The sequence below is a fragment of the Patagioenas fasciata genome, chromosome 8 (genome assembly GCF_037038585.1).
Source record: "Patagioenas fasciata isolate bPatFas1 chromosome 8, bPatFas1.hap1, whole genome shotgun sequence".
Lineage (NCBI taxonomy): Eukaryota > Metazoa > Chordata > Aves > Columbiformes > Columbidae > Patagioenas > Patagioenas fasciata.
The window spans coordinates 39,099,435-39,127,207 of NC_092527.1; the positions used below are offsets into that span (position 1 = coordinate 39,099,435).

Genomic DNA, 27,773 nt, shown 5'->3' on the forward strand with positions numbered 1-27,773 from the left:
TAAATGGAAATATTAATATTTGACCTTGGCAGATCAGGTTAGCAAATATTCTGTACAGAGTTATCCTGATCACAGAGTGGTGAGTCTAATTCAGGGCACAACTGGCAGAAATCTTAGGAGTAACTAAATTGTTGACTGAAAAATCTACGTTTGCGAGCAGCGGTGAATTCGTTCTTATTTTCTGATTCCTGCTGCTGTGATGCTTTTCAATATACTGGTAAAATAGTCCATTCTCAGGACTCTATTTTTGGTCTGTAAGCATTTCTGAACTACAGCTAATCCATTCTGGTTGTCTAGAGCTGCTTCCCTAAAATACTTGTTTTAGGCTTTCCAAACAGGAGACTAAATGCTTTAAAGCCCTTGAAAGGAAATTATCAACAGGAAGCATTTGCATTGGTCTCTTAAAAACCTCTCTTGCTTAGGCAGACTCTGCTGACCAGTTCCACCCACACCAAGGCTACAGACTGTGGCTGACAGCAACCCTAACCAGGTGTGTTTGCAACCAAATAGTGAATTATTACACATTTATATAGAAATCTGGCCATTTTAGTCAAATAAAAACTTCCAGATAGTCTGAAGTTTCTTTATATCTACTTTTTTTCCCTTGAGTTTCCGTATCTCAACCTTTTAAACTAGATGTAGACATATTTCCTGAAGGGGGCAATGAAAAATGTGCGACTGATTCATTAGTTAATGTACCCTTTCCATGAGGATGCAAGCTACTGTGCACCCTGTCCATATATACATTTAACAACATGATTTAATAATATTTTTTAAATGCATATTTCTTTGGAATGAAGAGTAATTGTGTAGGACCAAACAGAAAACACCATCAAAGTTCTCCATTGCCAACAATGGACTTCACATCAAGCCCACTAAAGGTTTCCTGGGAAAGTATGTGGGTGATGTGAACAGATGATTTGTGTTTACATGAACATAATACCAAAGACAATGGATTTGTTATGCTAAACACTGAATGTGGCCGGTTATTTAGATTTCAGCATTCATTCTTACCTGGAATATAAAATTTTCTTTTACAAGAACCATGGCTAGGAAAGTCTGTTTATCTTGAAGATATAAATTAGCCTTGGAAATTTATGCAAATGCAATTATCCTTTATCTTTGTTTCAGAATTAAGGACACATAAAAACCTTAGTGTGAGTGAAGGCTATTTGTGAATATGCAGACAAAAATAAACAAAATTTTAGGTTGAATTCAATTAAAAACTTTAATGACTAAATTACATTGATAGTTTGAAAAAAATGAATGAATATCATATATTGAAAATGAGATTATAAGCGTAATTGTATTCTGTGTTGTAGCATCTTGGAGAAGGTTAAACTTCAGCATCCCCGTGGAGAGTGTAAGATATCATCTTCATACTGATGCTTTTCCACTTTACTCTTTTGCGGGGGTTAAAGAAGTTGCAATAAACTGATAAGCAAGATGCTTTACATTCTCACAAGGAAAATGTGGTATAGGTGTCGTGACGTGTGCTGACTGAAGGTGGGAGTCTCAGCTCATCAATCGGCTTCTCTTTGGAATGGCAAAAATGTCAATGTCCACGCACAAAAATAGAATTTAAAAAAATAAAAACTTCTTTAAGCACTGTTATTTGTGGCACTAAATTTACATATTATGTCCTCTTCCATAAAAAAGCATCATCAAAAAGAACTTGTGCCAGTTTTGTATTAAAAGGCCTATAGAAATCTCTTAAAATTGCCTTTGTTGTTGGTAGCATAGGTCCAAGACTTCTGTCTTCGGGTCGTCTAGTGTTTGATGCGGGACTCTTTGTAATCAGAGCTTCTTGCTTCTCACTTAGAGGTCCTGTGGATAAATAGAATATTATCTTTAAAATATGTCACAAAAAATGCCCATGCTAAAGAAGACAAATGACTAACTCACAAGGTCTGCCAAGGGAAGACAAATGGAATTTGTGTTAGCAGAGATGATGTTTCAGAATGTTGAATACAAGCTTAGATTAGTAAAATAAATCACTGTTAGTAAATATGGAAATAATACTTTTTCCTTTCTCATGAATTAATCATGTCTACAACAAGCAGCATAAATCATTTCTGAAGGAAAAAAGATTGTTTTCAGAAAACAGCTATGACATTGAATACAACTCCCTGTCCATTTTGTAGCCGCAATTATTTTAGATTATTTCATTTTATGAGGAGTTGTCTAACACCTTCACTCATGTGAGCCCTTTTTTTGTCTGTTTTTGAGCTTATCAGCAGGATTGAAGTGGTAACAAAGGTATAGCGATGCCCCTATTCCAAGAATAAGCCTCAGCCCTTGACGATGTACTTCAGCAGGATAAAATCCCACAGACTTTTCCAGTGTAAACCATATTCAGGAAGAAGATGCCAAGCTCTTCATCTGCTCAATCTGCCGCATTCAAACTTTCTCATCGTCTAGACCAGCGTTTGGACCAGCCAGACTATTTTGCAGCCACATTTCCATCCTCTTGCTACTGTCAAATCAACATTGGGCAACATTTTGTCTGCCAGCGTTTCTCCAAGGATTAGCAACAGATGTCTTAATCAACATAGCAAAAACACAGTTTCCCCCTTCTCCCCAGCTAGAATTGCAATCTTTCGTCATACTTAGAGTCTGGATTGGTGCGTGTTGGCAAGAGCACGCACACCACAGTAACACTGAAAGTTGTCTAAATTGCACTGGACAGGTCTTGCACCTCTGTAAGTCCATGACAAACAAGCCCTGACTGCCTTCAGAAGCAAGACTGGCTTCCCTGTGCTAAGACGTAGCCCTAGATTCTGAATAGTCTTATTAAGATCTTCTAACACCAGCCTTCCTATGGGAATTTGGGAATCTGGGCAACAAGATCAATGCATCCTTCAAGACAGACTCCCATACTTCTGGTTTGTCTCTTTATAAAGCAAAAAATGACTGAGGAGGGGGATAATAATGATTTTTTTGTACTTCTCTTAAAACAGGCAGAAGGCACCTACCCAGATCCAGAAACTGGAACACCATGTGCATGGTGTATTTCACATTTGATGCGTGATCTTCCAAGCGAAGAACGAGTATCTGATCTTTGTCAAAAACTGTCAGCCAGTCCAAAAGATACACAACATAGAGGCCAACCTGTAACCTTACCTGTAAGTACAACAACAAAAAGAAGGATTTAATTCACCTTGCAACATTTCTAGCAGTAAGAAACCAACACTCACCTCTATCTCCTGGGCAAAAATCCCAAACACGTTATTGAGGAAGCATAGAAAGGCAATATCCGAACTTTTTTTTTTAATCTTCCTCTTGTTTTCAGTGCAGCTGAAGGGAATATTTGCAGATGGCTTTTCTACTTGTTAGAGATGTCACTTTACTAAGGGCTTGGCTGTGCCCTTGCTGCATCAGCCACAGGTCCGTGTAAAAGCACGGAGACAGCCAGATGCAGAAGGATGCTCAGCCACCTTGTCTCCATGGTCCTCTGCCCCTGGGATGACCCATCCTTCATGGAAACAATGAGGCCTTCCAGCCCCTGGATGAACAGCAGGGGAAGGGAAGATGCTTAGTCCTTCTCCAGACCCTAAATCTATTTATTTCACCCTAATTATCAGCTGCACCAGATCACGCTGTGAATAGTACAAATATTCGGATTCAGTGGCAAGAATTAGACTCAGGTGTATTTGCTTTATCCTCTGATTGCAATAATTAGGTTTAGATCTAAGCTGCAGTAGCAGTGGCTGCTAGACAGTGTTAATGGTGCAATGTCTGAGTATGCACCGAGCGTGCCAGATTGTGTTAGACCAAAGATGCAAAAAGGCAGTTTTTCAGCCTGTCCTGACCTAATCTCTGTTTTTCTTCCCTCCTCAATTTTACATAACAAGTTGAAACATAAAAAGGGCAGTCTGCTGTTCTTAAAAGTCCAACCTCCAACTGTGCTTATAAATATTTTTCTAAATCCCTTCAGGCTCAGAAGAGAGAAACATGAATCCCAAGTCATAAGCATCTTTCATAAAAGAGACTTAACATCTTCAAGTCGCATTACCGCAGAAACAATGAAGTCAGATAACAATAGTCTCTTTCACTTCAATACCTAATTTCCAGTCAAAAGAGGAATATTTTAAATTATTGCTAAGTCATTATTATCCTAATTATCATTTTGATGTATGTCTAATAACAATAAGCCTCCATATTTAGCAGACATCTTTATATATGTGCTACACAAGGATTTTAAACATCTTATTTGATTGAAACATCAGCCTAACATGTAATAATACTGGCAGGACAGCACTCCAGGCCTCAGTTAATACCCCAGTTCACTGAACACTGGGGCAACGGGTGGCCCAGTGATGGGGTTTGCTTTTCTTGCTCCTGAGCGATGGGGATTAGTGAAAGGAAAACATCAGCTACATGGTATAATTTGGGATCACAGTGCTTTCCCACATAGGCTTAGAATCTTTTTTAAAGCTTTCCACTAGAAAGAGGAATTTTAATTACTACATCCCCATAATTTTCAGTTTTCCTGGGATCAGCAAGATTTTCCTCCCTATACAGTGTGTGGTACTGACTTCTTTTTCATCCGTGTTCTTCTGAACCAGATTGTCTCCTTCCACAAAGCTCTAGTGCTTCCCATTGTACATCAAAGGCATCAGTAGGGTTTCCCAAGCCATTCTCCCCTCCATAATATCCATATCTGCACTTTGATCACCCTGGCTCAGCTTGGTTTACTCTGGGTAATAAGCTCCTCACTAATTCTATGTGAGGATAAGCTGAGAAATGCCTGTTTCTTTACAGGTTAGCATCTCTCCGCAGTGGCAATGTCTACGACAACTCTCTCATTTCAGGAATATATTAACAAATAGCAAAACGAAATTAATCTGTCATAGTTGCACAATTAGCAATCTGATGAGCTTGCCAGGGAAAAGATTCCTTACTTTTTCAAGATATAGCAAACCATGCAGAAAACAGGCATAACGTGGCTGAAGAAGCAGCTAAAAAAGCCCATTGAGGAGCACAGTTAGCATTTGTGTTTATTTATGAACACCTGCTTGTGGCTCCCTGGAACGAGGCATCCTCCATTCCTTTCCAAAATATCTTCTTCAGAGGGCTGCCTAAGACAACAAAGGAAGATCAGTTCTGCACCCTGAGGATGAAGATAAGAGGAAAAATATTTCCTTCTGGTTCCCTCTCTGCTTTTCTCTCCCCACACTGGATAAAAAAGCATTTATACAAGCAGATGGTTGGAAGGTACCATGACTGGTGTCTGTGGAGGTCCTGGAGGCCACCACCAAAGACCAGCAGCTCCAGTCCTACCTGCCAAGGAACATAAGAGGAGTGTCCTGTTTGTCCTGCTGCTGTGGAGCTCAAGCCTGTGCAATACACTCCTTTATGGTTATTGTAGCAAACAGAGGAGGCACTTCACCCCCAATACAAAGAAGTATTCCCTCTAAGTCCTTCCCAGCCTGAGCAAATGGGATTGAATGACAAATGGGCCAGACATGATACTTCAAGTCAATCTCCTCCATATTATTTTGCAAAGGCTTTTTTCTCCCCCCCCCACCCCCAGCAAATTTTGAAGTCAGTTCTACACTAAAAATGTGAATTTTTGAAATACTGAGCCTGTAATACTTATTTAAAAAAAAAAAAAAGTTTTTATCTAGTTACTGGTAGCCTTTTCTTGCGAAAGAATACATAATTTATTCTGATTCTGAAGCAGTTTTGTACCACAAAGATCCTTGCCAGAGCTACTTTTTTGGAAAGGTCTGCAAAAAGCTTACACATTAAACTGTAATCTTCACTAAATGTGCTCTCCATATGCTTGCACAATAGAAAAACTGTATTATTACTGTTGGCATTCATCAGGGAACAGACTGAGGAGACAGCTGAGCCAGTACATCAGCTTTTACATGCTTACATATATATTTATGCCATCCGCTTCACAAATGAAAAGGGAGAAAGTTTTATTTCTCGATGCTGCTTTGCACAGTGCTTTGGTATTTTAATAACCTTGACACAATGTACCATTAAAGCAGCAAGGAATCAAAATATTCTAGGAAATACGTACGGGCATGGCGTTGTTCAGGGTGTTGTTGTAGACGCAGGCTCTCAGGGAGTAATCCAGCATGCAATTTTCAAACAGCTGCAGGGATTCTGCCACTTTTTCATGAAAATCTTCCACGGATTTATTAGCACTCGCAAAGTACAGATAATCAGAGTACAGTCTGCGAATGGGATACGTGTGAGTAAAAGACAGAGGAAATGAAAGCTTTATTTACATGACAATGGCAATCAGAAAGGGTACATGTGTGTAACATCACCCCACCGACAGCAACACGTTTTGTATTCGTTTTGATGGATCTTGGCTCAGAGTAACATCCACCCCAGGGATTTGTTAAGCATCATCCCCACTTTCAAGATCAGCAGCCCTTGAGAACCTGACCCTAGTAATTGTGTAAGCCAATATTTTCTCCTGAAGGCAAACTTTTCAAATCTATAAACTTCAAATTTGTGTTATCTATGAGCAGTAGCACTGGTCTCAGCTGCCATTGGTACCCCTCTATATTTGATGCTCCACACTGCCATGGGTAGGAACAATCCAGCAACAGGAACTTCTCAAAGTTAGAGGAGGATTCCCTCATTGCACATTTTTAGCACAAGTTTTACAATTGCTTAATATCACAGAACAGAGAATCACAGAATCGACTGGGTTGGAAAAGACCTCAGAGATCATCAAGTCCAACCCTTGGTCCAACTCCAGTCCGTTTACTAGATCACGGCACTAAGTGCCGTGTCCAATCTCAGTTTACAAACCTCCAGGGCCGGTGAGTCCAGCACCTCCCTGGGCAGCCATTCCAATGCTGACCACTCTCTCTGCACAGAATTGCTTTCTAATCTCCAGCCTCGATTGCCCCTGGCAGAGTTGAAGCCCATGCCCCCTTGTCCTATTGCTGACTGCCTGGGAGAAGAGCCCAATCCCCCCCTGGCTAGAACTGCCCTTCAGGTCCTTCTATAGAGTGCTGAGCTCAGCTCTAAGCCTCCTCTTCTCCAGACTGAACAAGCCCAGCTCCCTCAGCCTCTCCCCATAGGGCTTGTGTTCAAGTCCCTTCCCCAGCCTTGTTGCTCTTCTCTGGACCCGCTCCAGCACTTCAATCTCTTTCCTGAGCCGAGGGGCCCAGAACTGAACACAATACTCCAGGTGTGGCCTCCCCAGTGCAGAGTACAGGGGAAGGATCACTGCCCTTTTCCTGCTGACCACGCTATTTTTGATACAGGACAGGACACCATTGGCCTTCTTGGCCACCTGGGCACACTGTTGGCTCATGTTGAGCTTCCTGTCAATGAGTCCCCCCAGGTCCCTTTCTGCCTGACTGCTCTCCAGCCACTCTCTCAAAAAAATAAGAACAAAACCAAAATCTAAATTCAAGTCCTTTTGAGGGGTGATGCTGTGGAAACAACCCAAAACCCACAAGCAATAAAATATCTATTCTAGCATTAATCCCTGGAACTTTGATTAAACTTTTTGAAGATAAACGTGACCCAAAGAGACAAAGGAAATGCTCTGACATGGCATAAATATTAGATTGCGAATCATCCACTGAACATATTTTAACTTTCTTTCATATTTATGTTTACAAGTTATGACCAGAACTGCAGTATTTTGGAGACAGTTTTTTAACACTTGAGAAGTCACATCCCTTGGTGTGTTTTCAGCACAAATATTATGCCTCCATAGCATCCACCTCTCAACAGCATTCCAGAAATTCTAGCTACCTTTCAGCCTCTTTCAAAAAGAGACAGGTTTCTAAGAAATGCTCTAAAAAAAGTAAATTTACTTGGGTCTCATTTTATTGCTGCAGTAACCTTTTGTATTGCACTTTATTTATTTTTTCAACTTCCCTAGATTTCCACAGGTACTTAAAAATTCATCATTTAATTTAGGAAGTTTAGGCCCTAATCCAGCAAAGCACTTAAGCACAGGAATAGCCCCTCTGCACATTATTTATGTTAGTGCTCTGCAAGAACAGGATTTTAATTCCCATATGAAACAATGAAGACCCATCAAAAAGCCAACCTGACAGTGCAGGGTATGAGGATGACCTTGGGTAAAGCTAAGGGACAAAAATCCAGCCAACTTCAACTAAGTTAGGCACACAACAGTATATCCTGTTTGCAGAAAAGTGTGTATTAATACATCAACAGGACTCAGGTTTGCCCAGCTTGTCCCATGGGTGGCAGGACCGACCACTCCTGGCAGAGAAGGTGAAAAAGCTTCTTGCTGGGGGAAAAAAATCAGCAGGCAGGCATCATGGACAGCACAGGCCCATCTGCAGATTCATTTAAAAGTTTAATATGACTGCTTAGTATTTCTAATCATCCATTAAAATAAACCCATTATCTTAAGAAAAACCATGTTCATGAAGACAAGTTCTCACTCCACAGGGCAGTTGAGATTTTTCTATATTTCCTTCCATCTGTTTTTAATTCTGGGGACATCTGCCCAGAAATAAAACCTTTGCCAGTCAGGATTTTAGCTGTTCCGGCTACTTGAAGTCATTACCCTCAGTCACCATCCATTACAATGAAATAATGACGCCATTATAGAATCATAGAATCATTTTGGTTGGAAGAGACCCTTAGGATCATCAAGTCCAACCATAACCTAAATCTAGTGTTAACCTACGTCCCTAAGAGCCTCATCTACACATCTGTTCAACCCCTCCAGGGATGGTGACTCCACCACTGTTCTGGGCAGCCTGTTCCAATGCCCAACAACGCTTTCTGTGAACAAATGCTTCCCAATACGCAATCTAAACCTCCACTGGTGCAACTTGAAGCCATTTCCTCTTGTCCTAACTGACACCCACAGCATCACAAACCTGCTGTCCTCCAAATATTCTCCATTAGGGCATGGACCAAGACCCTGTGCAGCACCTACGTCTTCCCAGCAACTGCATCACCGATGGTTCCACCCTGGCTGTCCCTACTGCTTTTGCTCCAGCAGTTCAGGTGAGTGATCAGCAACAAGGGCATAGGGAATCGTAAACAAAAATAAACCAATTTATCATAAATACAGTCAGGGAGATGAAGCTGACATTTTGTCTCGCTCTTACTAAAGCTGGCAGAGAGCTACACCCATGGTACAGAGGGTGGTTAAAGCAGTCAGGGAATTTGTAGTTAATTTACGTGAGGACGCCACTTCAGCCAGCTCTCTCGAATAAAATTACCATCTGTTAAATCCTGAGGTCAGGACATGCTGTTAAAAGTTGAGAGCTGTATTTTCTGACACAGGAGATGGAAGCACTCTCAGCCCCTTTGGACTCTGCCTCCATCTCCTGCACCCTCCCCATTACCCTCCTCATCAGCCACCTTCAGAAGACACAGTGGAAAGAAATGCCCTAGAAATCTGAAGGAAGACTGGAGAGAAAAAATGAAATGCAAGTAGAAAGAAGGGCATTCCTGGCTAACACAACAGAGAACCATTCAAGAACAGCCCACTCCTGTGCAAAAGCAGAGCCCTCATTGCAAACAAAGTCAGGAAGACCAAGGATGTGCTCCCAAGTAGCCGTCGGCTGTGCAAGCCCAAATTGCCTAGTGAGGGTTTCTATGAGCGTTGCACCGCATGCTTTTAAGCTTTAAAAAAAGTTTGTATCATTTGCTGTCTCTGGAGCTAGTTGCAATCTTTTAATCATTCGGAGCAGTGTGCCTCTTGAAGACGCAAACCTTATTATTCGATGTGAAATGAAGCACTTCACAGGAGCACTTATGCTGAGACCTGTAAATGCAGTGCCCTACTCTATCTAGTGAGCCCTGCTGAGAACCAGGGCATATCAGCTCAGGTAATGAAGTTATATTGCATTTGGCAAGGTATAAATTCTCTTTTTTCAGAGTAGCTCAGGTGTTCATGCATGGCATTCACTGTGGCATTTACAATCACATGCCCCTCTTTAAAACACTATCATAATGACCTATGCCAAAATACATAGAAAAAAAGCCCTTGGAAGCTCTCATCAGAAACCAAGTAACTCTGTCAGATACCACGTGCGCATTTTTCTGCATCCAAAAGAGCACGAGCAAATAAAAATTATTCTAGTAAGAATATTTTCTGGTGTACTTTAGCAATGTGATCCTTGCTTACCTTTCAACAGGGTCTCTGAGCATGATGATAAGTTTGGCATTCGGTTGGAAGGCATGGATAAAATCCTGGATTAGGAAGGGAGGTTCTCCTTCAGTACTGTTGTCATAAAAGAAAATCCAAGCGTTGTTGTCCCACATCGTCGAGGCGCTGGCCTCTCCTGGAAATTAAAAACATCTCTTCTAGTAACTCATTTCGTTCTTTGCATTGGAGCGGAAATTGGCTGAATTTTGAACCTGGTAGGCTGATTAAAATTGACTCTATTAATTTCAGCATAGCTTGGTCCTTGCAAATTGATCTGTCTAATGCTCCCCAGAGCCAGAGCAGTCGCGCCGCCTTGTACCTTTGTGAATGTAGAGGTACAGTCTGGCTTTATGTAATTCCACCTGAAATATCACTGTCCACTAATCACACTGCTTCCTCTTAGCGGTTAACACATGCAAATATATTTGATCAGGGCTGGAATGGGCTGCTCCAGCAAGGAGGCAGGAGCTGGTCATTGCCGAAGACCCATTGTGCTCCCAAGGGTTGGGTTTAATGATCTTAAGAGAAGTGACTTGTTAACAAATTGTACAATTTGACACAAACTAAAGAAAAAGAGTGGAAACCACCACTCCGGCAGATCAATAGTGTTTAGAACATAAAGAGGAAAATGGGAAATATTTTAAAAATGGGAAATATTGAATAGAAATGGGAAAAATAAATTGGAAATATATAAACATAAATGGGAAATAGAAATAGGAAATATTTTAAAAGTGCAATGTTAAAAAAATGCACTGATCAGCTGACTTGTGTCACTGCTCTTTGAAATATCCCATTTTGAGAATTATTGATTATCAGAGCTTTCTTATGTAACTACAATTATTCATGCAGGTTAAGTGAAACGTAATTATTTAATAATGATTAGACAAAAGGTCTATAGAATAAATAGCACATTTTGTTAAATGCCAGATTCTGTTATCCTTAGTTCCTGAAGAAGCTCACTCTGAATGTAACGCAACAGGGAGTAACACAATCAGCAATGACTCTGCCAGAACAAGGTATATGATGCTTCAGCTGCTAAATAAATGATCTGATACAATGTTTTGAATTGTGTAATCTTCCCCATCTTCTTAAATAATACTGGCATTTATGTGGCACACTACTGTTTAATAAAACATATACAGCAGCTTTTTGGAAATTTCCACTCTTTGACAGTCTAATGAGAGCTAATTCTTGATAATGAGGTTTTTCAAATCAAAAAGAATGAGCTGAAGAAATAATAATGTTGTAGGCTTATAGACTTGCACATTATTTCCTTTTTTTTTTTTCCTTATTTTTCTCTCCTGGGAAAGTCCAATAAAGATTTTAAAAGATGATGGCCAAAGCACAACATGAAAAAGGAACTGGCTCCCAACTTCAGCTTAACATAATGTGATTCATTATTAAAGTCTGGGAGTTGTTAGAAAACACATTAATCCTCTGTCATGTTTATTTTGCCTCTTTTCAGAAGGAGGAGATGGGGTCCATTGGCTAAAGCTGGGTGTTCACGACAACTCTGCTTTTCCATTCTAAATTAATTAGCCAAAGCTCTGCCTAATCATCGGTGGGCTTTGACTTGTCAATTAAAACTCAATTAGCCCAGCTCCCACACTGGGCGAAGCAGAAACACAAAAGACTAAATATAGGACAAGAGCTGAGAGAGCTGGACCACAACAACATCCTGCAGCTATTCCTGTGCTATCAGAAGATGGTTTAATGCAAATGGGTATGAACAGTTAAAACACACATTGAGTTACAGAATTGTGCACTCCAGGGATGCGAGCGACCTTGGAAAGTCACTGCTACATCTCCAGGACAGGAAAAGCCAGGCTTAACTACTCCCTCAAACATGTTTGCCTAAATCATGCCAAAGTCTATAACCTCATCAAGCCATCTGTTCCTCCCTAGAATAGATATTCTGATCTTTCTTCATACTTCCCTGCTCCATAGACCTCTGATCATACTTGATGCTCTGTTGGATTTATTCCAATTAGCTCACATATAGTGACTAAACCCAAGTGCATCTGCTGACACGTGTGCTATCTGAACTAAGTAAAATCAATGTGTTTACACTTAAATGGGCAGATTCTCTTAACATCACATAAGTTGTTTTAGCTGAATCAGCTGCCACCATCAAAAATCTGCTGGTAGCGCATAAGCAAGGGAAGATCACAGGCATACAACCGGATCATGCTAAAGCATCAGCTGATACTCAAGGTGCTGCTCTAATTTAATCAGACCAGGATAGGCTGGGCTTAAGAAAGCAAATCTTCTCAAAACAGGGTGACTGTCAAGAATCAGGCAGGTGGGACACAAAAAACAGAAACAAAAACGTTCTTCTCTCTACTGACTCTTTTAAATTTCTGAAGCAGCCAAAAATACTCCTGACAATTTGACAGTGTTCCTTTCTGGTTTATAATACAGATGTAGTATCTGCAAAGAGAACAAACCATACTAAACATGAAATAAATTTATCACTGTGATAGTAATTATGTCAAATTGTTGCAGCGCAACCAAAAATATATTATTTTTTTCTTATAGACTTAAAGAACATATTATTTACTAAATTGCCTAAAGATTGGATGTATAACCTCTTCATTCAGTCATTAGTGGATGAACATAATACTGTGTTTTCACAAGGCATTCCTCTGAATTTATCATATTAATGATCACAAATATACAAGTCCCGCTCAGAATGCCTCAGGCTAAATCAGCGCTGTCCTCTCTCTTTGGTTCATCTCTAAGCAGATATTGGGGTTTTTTGGGGAAAATACAATTGTTACCCACTAAATTTAATATCCAAATGAGCTTAGCTTTTCAAAATAATGTAATATGATTAAGTTAGGAAAGGTTTATCATTTTGATTTGATTTTTCTTTCTAGTTATCTGAAATAAGAAAATGGAGGATTCTAGGCAAATCTGATATTCATGCAGATTTATTTTTAGACAAGATAGCTTGTTTTTTTTGTTTGTTTGATTTAGTTTGTGGTTTTTTGTTTTTTGTTTTTTTTTTACCAAGATCATAAAAGACTGACTTAATGAGTATAATCATTCAGGACTTTTCCTGTAAACTTAATAATAAAAGCGAACAGAACCTTAATGAAACAAGAAATGAGACTACAGGAAAAAGAAACACAAAGTGAACTCTAGAAAAGGCAGTAACAGGAGGTAAGTAATCAAAGATGTACGCTGCCAATTTGATTAGTGTATTTAATTAGTATAAGCACTTCACTCATGAAAGGACAGGAGATATTGTAAGTAGAAGGAAAATCTGCAGATGTCCTCGATGGCAATGTTTCTTAAGGCCCCATCCTGCAAATTTTGTCCAATGTTGAATATTTAATAAAGCAAATGATAGGCTTAAATGGAGGCTGAGGAAGTATTGAACAAATGTGGCTAAAGCCAAGTCTCTGGTTTAAACACCGTAAGACAACATCAACATTTCATCAAGCCAACAATAGCTTCAATTTTTTGGTTAGAATGAGGCAAAAAATGATTCTGAGGGCAGGCAGCAAAAATCTTGTCACTATTTTCTGTAGAATAATGACTTCAGGGCTACTTGAAAAGCCTCTTTTCAACAGGGAAGTGTCTCTTACACAACTACTATTACCATGGAATGTGTCTGATTTCCCTGGGTAATTTTGAGGTGACAGAGTAAGATGGGTAAAACTCTCTTCCCTTCAGTTTCCTTGTGTCAGCAGACAGCAAAAGTAGAATTTAGAAATTTCTGCTGATGTTCCTCATGGGCACAGTAAACCAATGGCACCATGGACCACAGTGGATTGACCACTGTGTGTCACATAAAGAAATCCAGGGATGGCTCCCTAGAACCCAGTCCTAACCGTGGACCCCCAGAAGGTACAATACAACAGCATTTCTAAACCATTTTAATGCTATCCAGGTATTTTAGTATCAACTGAAACTGTAAGATTATCTTCAAATAGCATCCTGTTCTGCTCTTCTAGGTTCCACGCCTGAACAGAAATAACACGCAAAATAGTTTTAACTTGCCTCTGTATATTCCTGCTCTTGAAACCGAGATTATCTTTGCTCTTAACAAAGAAGCTCAGGGGTTTAATCATTTTTATTTCAGTCCACTGTAGGGATGATGACACAAAAATTGGTGGTCCTTCCTACATGTGTCTTATGTTGGAGCTTCAGAAGAGCCACTTGGAGCTGTCACTGTCATGGAAACTGTCTCTGGTCAGGTACAGGATTTCTACAGCATCCATTGTATGTTGTAATACCATAATTAGGGTGTTATCCCAGACACACTGACACAGCACTTGAATCTGAAGCTCGAATCCCATCACTACAGGCAAACCCCTTGTAATGAAAACAAAATAAAACAATGTTGGAAGGAGTCACCGACACCATTCTCGCTCCTCTTTTAAAAAAAGATTTAATTAAATGCTGATGTTCATCAAACATTCACTGCTTGGTCAGGCATTTTCTAAACATAATCACAACTTTTCAATGAAGCAAGTAACCACCTTCCAGGGAAAGGCAAGAACTTCTGCACTATCCACACACACCAGAGAAAACCAACATCAGGGGCTCTGAGCTGTGAATCATTCACGTGTGGGAAAATGTCCCTCTTCTGCTCTAGCTATGAAGTCTGACAACCCAGAGACATTTATCAGAGGTTGGATTTGCCATACCAATTATGATGTTGTTGGTCTTGCCACGCTCTTTCACTGCTTCGCTCTGCAGCACTCCCTGAATCTGATGTGCTGCTAAGTCAAACAGATCAAGGTAATCTTCCACTGGGTAGCGATCGTGAAATCCATCCCTCAGACGAATGATTCCTAAAAACAATGAAAAGAGAGAAGTTAAAATAATAACAATAATAATAATAATAATAATAATAATAGCAGGACAAGATGAACCTCTAATGTAAACCAAGATGGCTTCATTGAGATGACTGGCACTGAGCCAGCCAACATCAGCACAAAATTGAACCGATGAAGTGTAACGCTCAGATAAAAGTGCCAATAATGAAGTAGCTGAGGTCCAAGACACTATACAATTAAGCCATAAATTCGAAGTGATAGGAAATATCTCATATGTTCCATTTACAGTTCCTGCATGAATAGCTTGCATTTATTTTCTTCTAAATTTAGCTTTTGGAATGAATATAAAAAAGACCAGATACCGCTTTCACTTGCACCAATATAAACTAAAGTAATACAGGACTCCCACTAGATTTACTGTATTGAGATTGAGAACAGGCTCTGATGCCAAATATGCAAATCAACATGCACTTAACAAAATCAAAAAACTGGTAAATCATTCATGTTTTTGTCTTTTGCAAAATGAAAACTAAGCTGCACGATAGCATCTTGTTTTTCTCCTCTCCTTCCCTACACTCCAGGATGTGTTCAGTATCACCTCCTCCCTGCATTTCCCAGCACCTTAAGCCACAACTGTGATTTTTATCCTCCTTTTCCTACTCTTCTTTCCCACTCTGGTCTCAATTCTCCACTTTCTACGCATGATCCTCATGTCTTTGGAGTCTTTGCTTTCTTGCTCCTTACCATACCACAAGAGACGTTCTCATGTGAGCAGAGGTCAAAGACAGTATTGGGAAGACAAAAGAGTAGGAGCAAAGCTCAGAGATTAGAGCAGGACCTCTCAGATCTCCCTTTCCTGTTCCAGCAAGGCCAATAATTATGAATTATGTGAGAGGAAAGCTCAGCAAGGGAGTTCCTTTGTCCATTCCCTCTGATTTTCCCCTTTAGGAAAGCGGGATGTAATGAGGGTAGAAGAAAGCTCAGCAGTGATTTTTGAGTTGTTTTAAGGCACAAAAAAGGTACAAGCATGGTGCTACCTTGCTTTATTGCCACCCCATTAATGGGAATAAAAATTGTGGCTAAGAGCCAGGAAAGAGACAGTCAAACTGGGACAAAGTCCTGTGGATGGTCAACCATCCCATCGGAGCAGAAAAGCTGTGATTTGCAAAATGGGGCCTCCCCAGGATGGCTGTTTAGCTTCAGCTGAAATTAATCAGTCTGATAAAAATCCACGGAATCGGAGAACGCCATAGAACAAAGAGACTTTCTTCTCCAGATAAGTGCTACAAACTAAACCAAGTTAATAGCCAGGAGCACGAGAGACATACCAACTATTTGGCTTATGAAGCGGGCTGTTTCAGTTTCACTTGTTAATCTATTCGAGTCTATTTGCCATATTTGTTTTATGAGGGTTTTTTTCTCTCTATTAAAAATTAACAAACAAACAAACAACAGCAACCATTAGCTAATGCACTGTTGAAGCAGAATTAAAGAACTGAGCCATCAGGAGAAAAATTTGATCTTTCACTCTCAATGACAGACAGCCTAAGACAATTGGAAGGTCATCTCTACAGATCTCCCTCCCATGAGATCCCAAACTCAGCAAGCTTTCCTCATTCTTGAGCTTTACAAAATAATTTCCAAAATTCTCATTATGCAAAGGAAGTTCTCTTCAAGGATCTGCACTTGGTCCCCACAAGACCGTGCAAGTGGAGGGTCTGTGAATATCAGCACAGAGACAGAAATTCGTCCTTGTTCTCAAGTTATATGCACCCCAGTCTGATTTCTTACGCTGTTCTGCCTGTTTGGTAGATCTGGTTCTGAGCTTTAGTGAGTCCAGTCTTGCCTTAGTGAGGTTGGATGCACTACTTCCTCCAACATTAATTCCAGACATTTATGTTGAGGCTAAAGTAGGTGTAGAGAACTATTTAGTGTAAAGGATTTTAGTTTAACCTATCAAGCTGGTTCAGCCCTTACTGACAGCATTCTCATGGAAGACACGATCTTCCACAGATGGTTTTGCAGACAGTCCTTGCATCTACACACCCAGACACAAGCAGCACGGCATTCGCACTGGAAGGCGTCCAAGTCTAAAATCCCTTTTCTTCACTGATCCGACTTTTCACCTTCAGGTCAGGAGGTAATTCTTCTCATTTGTCTTCAGTCAGCCGCAGACTGTGATGAACGAGGGACTTCTGGTTGGGCTTCAGGGGGCACCACGATGCTTCTCTTGTTTGACTTTGTAGCCAGCTCAGCTCCCCCATTCACACTGCTACCTCCTAAGAGTGCTCCTAAACTGGACCAAATTACCTCAAAAGTGAAACTGTATTTTCATCACATTGCTTTAACCCTTAGTTTACGACAAACATTTAGAAAATATCTAAAATACTAATTTTACCTACTTTCTTAAGGCATCTGCAAAGGAAGGAAATACAAATTCTAAGAACACAACAAAATCATTTCTCTGTGAGAGATATGAAAACCCAGATCTGTGGCTGAGCCTTCTTCCTCACCAAGCAGTGAGGATCAAAGCCCCCATCTGCAGGAACTCAGAGGTTCTTCTGGGCTCTGGGGCATGGGGCAGGTAGATGGAAACGGCAATACCACATGGAGAAGAAAGAAAGAATTGAAGGTACCACCCTGAAATAAAGAACAGAAGCAGCACTGCAGGTGTCCCAGTCCCTCAGAAAGTGTCTGTCCCTTCTGTAGCCATGGCAGTTCATTAGAAGAGATAGTTTCCCATTTCGAGGAAGCTTAGAAAAGCACCAAAGGAAAGCAGTGACGCAAAGATCTCAAACAATTTATCCTACAGTGCTAGGTTTTTCCTTGTTCCAAAGGCAGTGTCTGCAGCAAAGCAACAGTAAATTGGAAGCAGAAGTGAAGGTAGTGTCACTGTAAAATAACCCATATCTTCCTCTTGGAAATAGTAATATCACTGAAAAGCCTGTAGTCTTTGATACCAAAGTCACACAAAGTGAGGCACACCAGCACTTAACAGCTGACCCAGCAGTGGGAAAATCCAGAACTGGGGTGGAATACACATACATCTACATTGAAGAGGAAAGCGCCAAGTACACAGCGGAGTCAGAAATTGAAATTGGATCTTCTGCATCTCATCTAGTCTCTAACCACAAGACTGACCTTCCTTGGCACCCAGGGAAGAGAGAACAAGGAGGACATAAACACTTCAGTTGGATAAAACGACGCGCTCGGCCCCGTCACCCCCAGACACCCTTTGAAGGCGCAATCGCGAGGGCTGGATGCGTCTTGCTCCAGCAGGCCATAACCTCAGCTGTTCAAGGCTGCCTTCAGAGGCGAAGGGTCACTTCATGAAATACGGATGTCACCCGGGAAAAAAGCACTGAAAATACGTGAAGGTTCCCGAGCCTGAGAGCGCTTTCTCATGCAGAGCATCTCTGCTGTTCAGTGCTTGCCTGGAGCTGTAACACTAATGAAGCTCCTACCACAAAGCACAGCTGTATTTATTGAATTGAAGCCCCCTGCATTTCAAATCCTGACCCATCATTTATTCATGTAAGAAAGGCATTACAGAATTTGCAATATGAAACAATCACTGCTATTCTTTAAATCACCCATCACAACCTCTTCCTCCTTTTGCGAATTCACAGGATTGGTTTTATCTAGTGTTTTTGGTTTTTTCCTAGATTTTTCCAAACCACTCCAAACAAACCAAATGAAATGTGCATCATCTTGAAAAGTTCAACCCAAAACACCATTAAACAAAAGCAGGCTGAAACCTATTGAGCATCCATCACCTGCGTTTTCCAAAGCTATTCACTCCAGTAGTTTCAAGATCATCTAATATGGAGCGACTCCATAAATAGCATCCCACGTATATACAAGAAATGTCAAAGTTTAATAGCGACAATTTGTCTGAACACCTTAACTCACCAAATCGCTTTCTTGTCCACCAGTGTGGCTCTTTGATCGCTGAGAACCGAACGTCAGGGTGTAGCCTGAGCCGGTCATACAGGTCCGTTGTCCCACACTTGGGTTGGCCAATGATGTAGAAATGGGGGAGGCAGCGCAGGCGATAGTGTTTGTCCTTATAATGGTACAAGTGGTTCCAAAATACCTTCCTGAGGTAATCAAATATGGTTCGAAAGCGCTTTGAATACAGTGCATAGGAGTTTGTTGCATAAGGATCTGTGGTTGTGTTTCCTCTGTACTCTTCATACCAACAAGGATTCTTGCTATTTGGAAGGAATTTGTTAGGAATTACTGAAAACATCTGCAACATAAAGAACAACAATTTCAGTCAAGGCAGCAAAAAACTGACAGTTATACTTTTCTAGCTTAGCACAGCAAGAGAACACAACAGGAACACCATGTGGCCATTTTTAACCCTTATTTTTTTTTAACTACAAAGTTGACCTAACTTATTTCTTCTGATGACACTGGAACCAAATCCTGCACAAACAGTTGGACTGGAAGAGAAGTGCATTTAGAAATTCTTTGATTTTAAGACCAGGAGGGACCTCAGTAAACCCCCAACTCCCCTGCAAGGATTAATTTTTTAAGTCAAACATGTAATACTCAAACCAAATTAACTTCCAGTTCTTAACTCTGAAATACAACGCTTGCAATGACTGGATTTTCAAGGAGGCACACTGGTAATCAGCTATTAGAAAGGCTCCTTTCCTATTTAGCATTTAAGATGACTGGCAAATCTAAGTTAGAATGATTTTGCATGAGACAAGGTAAAAATCCAATGAGATTGTACAGCTATCAGAAGACTGGCTGATTTTTTTTGTTTTGGGTGTCAAGACCATTTATATAACTCATCTGTTTTGCCCATGACTCAGAAGGGCATGATCTACAATATCAGCTTTTCAGCTGGTGTAAATCAGGAGGTTCTAGATGGTGTAAATCATTATACGAGCATCTGAGCAGTTGCATATTTTTTAATCTCAGTAAAATAATTGAGCCAAAAGTCTTGAAATAAGCAAGTACAGAACAGTTTCAGACACACTTTAATTCATACTTACATGTGGCTCTTGTTTCCTCAGCTCTTCTAAATCAGGGCGCTGTCTTGTTATAAACTCTATCTTCGAAGTAATAGTGTCAATAATTAATTTAATGCTTGGATAATCCTTTACATATGAAATATTCATTTTAGAAGGCTGGTAATGGTCTTTCATGTCACTAAGGCTTTCATTGTCCATTAAGCTTGGATTGCTAGTAAAAGCTCCGTAATGGAAGGGAGATGGTATTAACAACAAGCCATGCTTGGCTCCAGTCAGTATGTAGGATGCCATCACTAGAGTCATTATAATTAACCCAAATATTAAGCTGCATAGCTTCCCCTTCCTCAAGCAGAAAAACCCATTCCAGCTTTCACTGTGATCAGTCCTCACTTCCAGAACCGCGAGCAACTTCATCTGCTTGCTGTCGGTGTACAAAGGGATCTTACTTTCTCCTTTGCAAACAGGACACTTCTGGTTATTATGGCAAGGTCCACGGCATCTGAAACACTGCCTGTGCAAGTCATTTGGCAATAGATGTATGCAACAGTTAATGCAATACCTCATATTACTACTGTTATACTCCTGTATTAGTGAGCCAAGCACAGCCATAAAAATGTTCCTGAAGCTTATGAGTCATCTTCTGTAAATCTGAAGTTATTTAATTCCTTGAGTGATTCTGTGGCTACCAAGGAATGTAAAATGACAGGTTCAAACCAGAATAGTTGAAAGCACTCAAAAAGTGGCATATGCCATATAAAGAAAAAATTTAAAAAAAAAAAACAAGAAAAAAACACACACACACATACACACAAAAATAGATGTACTGTGGACGCGGCTTCCAAGAATTTGGCTCAGTAAGAGGAATGTGGCGAAGTAAGAAACAGCTAGAGAACTCGCTCAGGTTTTTCCCATTGAACAAAATGAGAAGGACGAAAAATTGTTACGTAGCATGAAAATATGCAAAAAATAAAAATAACTCATTGTCCACCGATTTACGCTGGAAAGGCAAATATGGGTAGAAATTCCAAGGTATTCTTAAAACAAGTGGGTTCCAAAACAGACCACTGCTACTGGAAGCTTCATCTTCCCAGAGATGGTTTCAAAGCATTTCATTGCACAACCTAAAGAAACAAAAACATATATGTAGATACACACAGAACACTGGACATCATATATACATTTATCCTCATTCAAAGCCATAGCAAAGTACAATGTACCACACATAATTTCACAACTCTATTTGAAGGATGCCTTCTATTTGCCAAGTATATTAATTATGCCATTCACAATATTAAAACCAGGAAATACTTGGCTTCAAGTTCACAGTGAGCTGCCCTTTCCTGTCAATCACCCATTTTATTCACAGCAACGAACAGTTGCTAGCACAACTTTCCTCCACTGCTCACTAGCCTAAGAGATCTTAATCTGCTCTTTAAATCTGGAAGCATTTTTGAACAGTGTCCAGTAACACAGGTTTAAATATTCTCCCTCTATCTGTCCATGGGAACCTTAAATCAACTGCCCTGAAGTGGGCAGAACCCTAGTTAAGAGGACAATAACAGGTTCTTTTCAAGCACATAACATGAAAAGCCAAACAAAAAATCAAATGCCACAAGTAAAATATTCAGCAAATCGAATGGATTAAATAGTAGACACAAGCAAAGGCTCATTACAGTATCTCTGGTTTCTGGACCAAATGATTCTGGAATGAGAGTAACCACCTGTGACGCACTGCAAAGCCACCAAGATGCTTTCAGCACTATTAGCCAAATACATTTTGAAAACTTCATACTCACTAAAACTGGCAAGATGTGTTATTTAAATGAAAAGTACAATCAAGCACTGCAACTTTTAGGCAAGACCCTGGATCCAGCAGATCCTCTTCATGGTCTGCACTTTGGTATGGGAGAGTAGTGCAGAACCCATGGGAGCAGATATCCCCTTGCTACAAGGCAGCCACCATGGGCGGGGACTTGAGCACTCATGGGTCCCATAAAGGTCTCCACATCCACAGAAACCAGGGGCTGAAGCACAGGCAACATGCCACCCTCCTTTAAACACTTCAACACCATGATTTTTACAGCCAAAAAGTGACCTCGAATTCTTTCTTGAAGTTCTCAGTTGAAAGGAGGTTCCAAATAGTCTTTTGAGTTGAATTTTTCACTCAAAACATTGATTTGAAAAGGAAGGTAAAACATTTTTGAAGCTAATAATTCTTTCACAGAACAATATTTAGCTTTTTAAGTCAGTTTTGGTACAATGCACCACAGAAATTGAGAATAAATGTCTACATAAGTACTTTCATAGTGTTACACTATAATTTCTTTTCAAAACATCTCAGAAACAGTAGGTAGTTGTTTAGCTGTAACAATGGTGATTGTATGGACTTCTGGCAGATATACCTATTTCTGTCCTGTAACAAATAATTCAGTTCTGTACTTGTTAAATATGAAAATACCAGAATTTCTGTGGTTTAACCTTGCCCAGCAGCTCAGACCCACACAGCCGCTCACTCACTCCCCCCCTGTCCCAGTAGGACGATGAAGAGCATTAGAAATGTGAAAGTGAGAAAACTTGTGGGTTGTTTATAAGTATTTATGTCAAACTTTGGTCTTGGTTTGACATAACTCTGCCAACCTCTGGGTATGCAGTACAACAGGCTGCTTAATTACATTATCAGTTTGACAACCTACCACAGGGCAATATGACATACTGCTCAGCTAATAGAGAATAGCTGCTAGTGGCAGACATGCCTTTTTACATGATTTTCCACTGTCGTGTTCATGAAATAAAAAAACCCAGCTGTAATAAACACACAAAAGTCAGGATATAGTTCCCTACGGCCTCTCCTTTCTCTTCACCAAGATATTTTCAATAAAAGTTAATTCTCCAACCTTTTACCAGGCAATGAAGGATGCCCACCAGAAGGCCGGGATCTCTCCCAGCATACACAGTCCTCATTTTCCTCAAAATCAAGACATCTGCAATATCTTTTTGTTTGTTTGTTTCTTCCATTCAACAACTCCAGGAGTCATAACCACAGATACACTTCACCTTTTCTGTATTTCAATGGAGAAGGCAGAAGGATGTGAATTGCAGACAGAATAAAGGTTATGAGATTTGAGTTGGTAATAAACCATTTATAACTTTTTATATTTTAGCTGTAAAGCTGCTGTCAGTTCGCTGGCAGAATATTACTCTCTTTACACATCAAGCAGTGTCTTTGTGTATTGTTGAATAATGTAGCATGTAATTGCCTCCTGTTGAAATGAATGGTGAATTATTTATGATCACGTCTATACAGTATTTGTCTGTTGTACATAAACGTAGACCAGCTCTAACCATAAAACAGAAATCAGCGCAATCCTTTTCAAGCTCCTCGGCCAAAAGCAATCCTACTTACAAAAAAGAGCATCTTCATAAGTAGGAAACGTGGATATAAGAGACGACACACAGTGGAATAGGGAAAAATTGAATAGCTAACTTTGATTTCAATATACTCCTGTGGAACCCAAGGAGACCTGCACCACTGTTTCAAATCGAAGCAGATTCAAGCCAACAATTTTTTTATATGCAACAGAGGACTTAATAGCAAACAGGCAAGAATTTTCTTCTGCTAAGTTGCCTGTGCAAATATTTCTTTATATTAGAAGAGGACCTGTTGGGTGCACAGGCTGCAGGATGCTGGCAACACCTGAGGTACCAGAAAAGCAAACAGCTGCCTATTAGAGCCTTACAAGAAACCACAGAAAATGCAGGATCTACCACATCCTTCTGATTGCCATATGGGAAGCTAAATAGGGTAAAAAGAGAAATTCCTCCAAAAATAAATCATGTAAGATTTTTCATCATTCACATATTTTTTGTCCATGGAATAGAAAATATTTGAAATTCTATTTCTTTTAAATAAACATTTCATAAAATTCCTCCCCTTTCTCTTAAAGGATTACAAGGGAAGACTGTAATCAAAATAGCTATAAAAAGAAATTACTTTCATATGCTCAGTCATATAACTAAAATTCTCCTCCTCTATGAATAAGATAAAACAGATGGAAGAGATTTTACATGCACACACATCTTCTGGACATCTAAGTGTACAGTCTATTTTTCAGGTCACCAGCCTTAATATTTAATGTGCTTTCGTTTTTTCTTAATTCTTTAAAATAAAGAGAAAACAAACTTCTGCTAGTATTCTTAACGCTACATTTTATACTAGCCTTGTTACTTTTAATCATATCCAGCTTTTCCTAGCAGCACATGAAAGAGTGGCAAGCTGTTAACCTATTATAAACACACTTCAAGTCCCCCAGTAACACATTTCTCAGCTTGATGTATAACTGTTTCTCTGTTTGATGTCAGTGGAGCTACAACACTCGGTTTCCTCTGTTCACACAATTTAATTAAAATGTGGAACTCATTGGGGCCAAAAGTATGAATGCTGTTGAAAGGCATTAGACAATTAATGGAAAAGAAATATATTAATGGTTGCGATCCTCAATTCCCAGGAGGTAGAAAGGGTTGGAGTGGGAGAAATCTATTAATACCTGTTCTTATACTCTTTCACTGAGCATTTATTACCAGCCATGGCTGGGGCAGGAGAAAGGGACAGATGTGCCAGTTGAACATCTGAGCTACGATTGACCCATTGGGCAGATCACAGCCTGAAAATATAGATCTGTAGGACAAGGTAGAAAAATCACTAAATCTCAGGTGAGATGGGATGAAGCTCAGCCAAATTGTGCCCCTCAGCTACAGCTCCCACGGACAAGGGTCTCACAAAACACATTTTCTTCTTTCTTTCTGTCTGTTTTCCTATTGCTACTCATGTCAGGCACCACACCAAGGATATGTATGTTGATGTGCTTATTAGAGCTGAGAGAAATGGGCCTTTTCCCAAGGAATCTAATTACTTTTCAGCAAAACTAAAAAACTAAAGCTGTTAAAATGTGGAAACACAAGAGCACTTGACGTTCTTGCTCTGTTGCTTCCTTGTTATGGGAAGACTCAACTGTTGTGATGTCTGTAATTTCTATATGTGATGGGAAGCAGTTGCACCACAAGAAGATGTTTCTGCTGAAGCATCACCCACAGCAGACATGTGGAACATGTCCTCTGCAGCAGGTTGCCCTCACTACCCTTCTTTTTTAAATTAAAGATACAGATGCTATAGAAATATGGATAAGTGTCTTTAGAAAAAAAAAAAGATACTACTGCTGGATGTGATCTGGTTAGTAATTTCTGAAGGAGCACATGGCTCCTAATTTAATGATGATCTCTAATGCCGTTCTTTGAGCAACAACTATGTTGTTTTATCCATAGTTTCTAATCTGGAGAGATATTCTCACTGCCTAAATGCCTTCCCAGTCAAATCAGGGAGATTTGTTTAATTCAAGTCCTCAGTTTGCACTGCTGGTGTTTTTTGGAAGTCTCAGAGCAGAGCTGACCCCACGCCCTCCACAAACACTCCAGAATGAAACTCCCTTTAGTAACAGTTCACCCTCAAGAGTTCCTGTGGAGAACAGGGGTGTGACATGAGTCACAAAAACATGCAGGTCTCGAAGTGAAACGCTGCCTACAACTGTCCCATAATGAACTTCCCATGACTCATAAAGAGAAAAGGAAACATGAAAGGGCAGAGCAAGGCCAGTTGAGTAAAACCTTCGTTATATTTTCATATGAAAAACCCAAAAAAACGACATTTAGCAGCAGTGCAGCACAACCACATAATTCCTCTCCCTTTCCTCCTATTGCAACGTGGCCCATGGCAGCAGGGACCAGCTTTCTCCCTGCACAAAAGCAATTCTTCAGCCCGTGTAAGATATTTTTATGACCTCTAGACACACAAAAAACCTGCAGAACTTCACCTTTATGGATATTTTTTAGCTACCAACCTTACTGGAAGGGATAAGGATTGTATCAGGCTGAGCTGCGCAATGACTTTGCTCCCAGACATGGTTTCTTCAGATCAAGCCAAAGTATTTGTACAAGTGTAGTGAAGTATTTGTACAGCGTGAGGAAGTTCATCCTGATAGTGGACAGGTCGTACGGTTTTAATAAATAAACAGTACAAGTAATAAAAGCCTGACCTCAAAAAATAGAGCTCAGGAAAGGAGGGGAATAATAACTGTAGGTTTTCTCTGTCCTGCTCATTGTACACATTTGGCTGCTCAAGTTCACATTTTGGGAAGTAAACTTTGCCTGAACTCACATTTATTTACCGCAGAGAAATGAACAAGCTCCCAGAAAGAAGACATGTCAATAAAATGAGCATCATGAATCGCTGACCTCTGCAACCTCCTTGCAAAAAAAAACCCAGAAACTACCAAAAAAATAGAAATTAAAAAAAAAAAGGCGCTATTGCAGTGGTTTTGAGAAGCCACAGGACTCATTACAATGCTCAGCAAACTTCTGCAGACCGAAGTTATGTAAAGCTCCTCTATTTGCTTAAGAAAACTAATTAAAGAAAAATCAATCAACAAATACAACTCCCAAGAATGATGTAAACTCACTACAAACATTTTGAATGCAATCACATTTTTAAAACTAGACTATATGGTCATAACCCATGATTATACATTCAACTTGTTGAACAACTGCTGAACACTTGTTCCAGTGTAAAATATTATTTAAAGGACCCAGTTCTAAAGGCTTTTAATGCCAAAGAAAACCTCCTGAATCACCACTGAATCAGCATTCTCGCCTAAATAACAACTGGGGCTTATTCCACAACCCAGCTGGCTTCTCTCTCAAGATCTAATCCAAACACTCTCTGCTCCTTCCTCATCAATAAACTTCCAAAGAAAATGTGAGAATGGAACAAATGACACTCTCCATGTGCAAAAAAAATCAGCAAACTCCCCTAAAATCAGTGTATAAAAGCAGTCATTTCAATCAAGTAAGGACCCACGCTTATTATTTGTGCTGCAATGCTCAGGAAATAGTTACTGAGCTTGAATCACCACTCAATTAGGGTATAAACACTGCCTGAATAAACAGATTATTGGAAGCGAGGAAGAAGAGGGGGTGTGGGAAGGGGAGCAGAAGGTTGTCCTGGATCAGCCACAGCATGGACCTGCATTTCCCCAGAAACCTGTCATTACCTCGGATGTTTTGTGCAGGTTCCTGGGGATAATCCAGTCCAGCTGCTTGTGCTCCTGATGTGCCACATCCACATTCTTGGATGCATTATCACTTGATTTGCCTTGAAAATGTGAAAATAATAATTAAGCTTGCTATTACCTATTTTCGACTTAAACTAGTTTTGGGGGAGGAAAATATCACTAAAAATATTAACCACTTCTTTTTCTTTTTCCTTTGTATTTCAACTGATTTCAATCATTCTAGAACCAGATCCATCACTTATATTTGGGTGACTTGCAGAATAAAAAGTCCAGACAGGAAAATAAAACAGAACCAAAGCCAGCCAGCCTACTGATAAACTCCAAACTATGTCATAGTCTCCCAATTAGATCTAAACTAGCATACGGGTTTCAAAGGTAACCAACTGGTTCCTCCACATTTAGGGTAGGGATGAGATTGTGCCAACAATTCCTCTGCACTGACACCTGCCTTGGATCCACACAAGGTTGTTTTCCAAAAGCTATTCCCGTGCAAGATTTATACTGAAGGTTTTTGGAGAGTGTAGGGATTGGGGACATCAGCACTGTGGTGATTTCTCCTGAAAAACAGGTCCAAAAGCCCTGGAAAAAAGAAATAAATAAAATAAAAAAGCCGCCTGACCTGTAACCTCACACGTCCCAAGCACCGTGAATCTCTCACCCTGCATCAGGTCAGAGCTCACATCAATGTATTTAAACCCTTCCTCTTGTCCAAACGGGAATCAGAATTCTGTTCTCATGTATTTAGAAG

At 40.0% G+C, this 27,773-nt stretch overlaps 1 protein-coding gene across 1 annotated transcript in view; it reads right to left on the reverse strand.

Annotated features, from left to right (window-relative positions):
* Nucleotides 1-1,202: 1,202 nt before the first annotated feature.
* CHST15 (carbohydrate sulfotransferase 15) overlaps nucleotides 1,203-27,773 on the reverse strand; it is a 45,975-nt gene continuing 19,404 nt past the window's right edge. Inside the window, exons 2-8 of the mRNA XM_065843880.2 lie at nucleotides 19,926-21,025; nucleotides 18,829-19,168; nucleotides 14,785-14,931; nucleotides 10,106-10,262; nucleotides 6,035-6,191; nucleotides 2,976-3,123; nucleotides 1,203-1,827 (exon numbers count right to left, since the gene is read on the reverse strand). Coding sequence (XP_065699952.1) covers nucleotides 1,637-1,827; nucleotides 2,976-3,123; nucleotides 6,035-6,191; nucleotides 10,106-10,262; nucleotides 14,785-14,931; nucleotides 18,829-19,168; nucleotides 19,926-20,513 — 1,728 coding nt within the window. The 5' untranslated portion in view covers nucleotides 20,514-21,025 and the 3' untranslated portion in view covers nucleotides 1,203-1,636. The remainder of the gene's footprint in view (nucleotides 1,828-2,975; nucleotides 3,124-6,034; nucleotides 6,192-10,105; nucleotides 10,263-14,784; nucleotides 14,932-18,828; nucleotides 19,169-19,925; nucleotides 21,026-27,773) is intronic.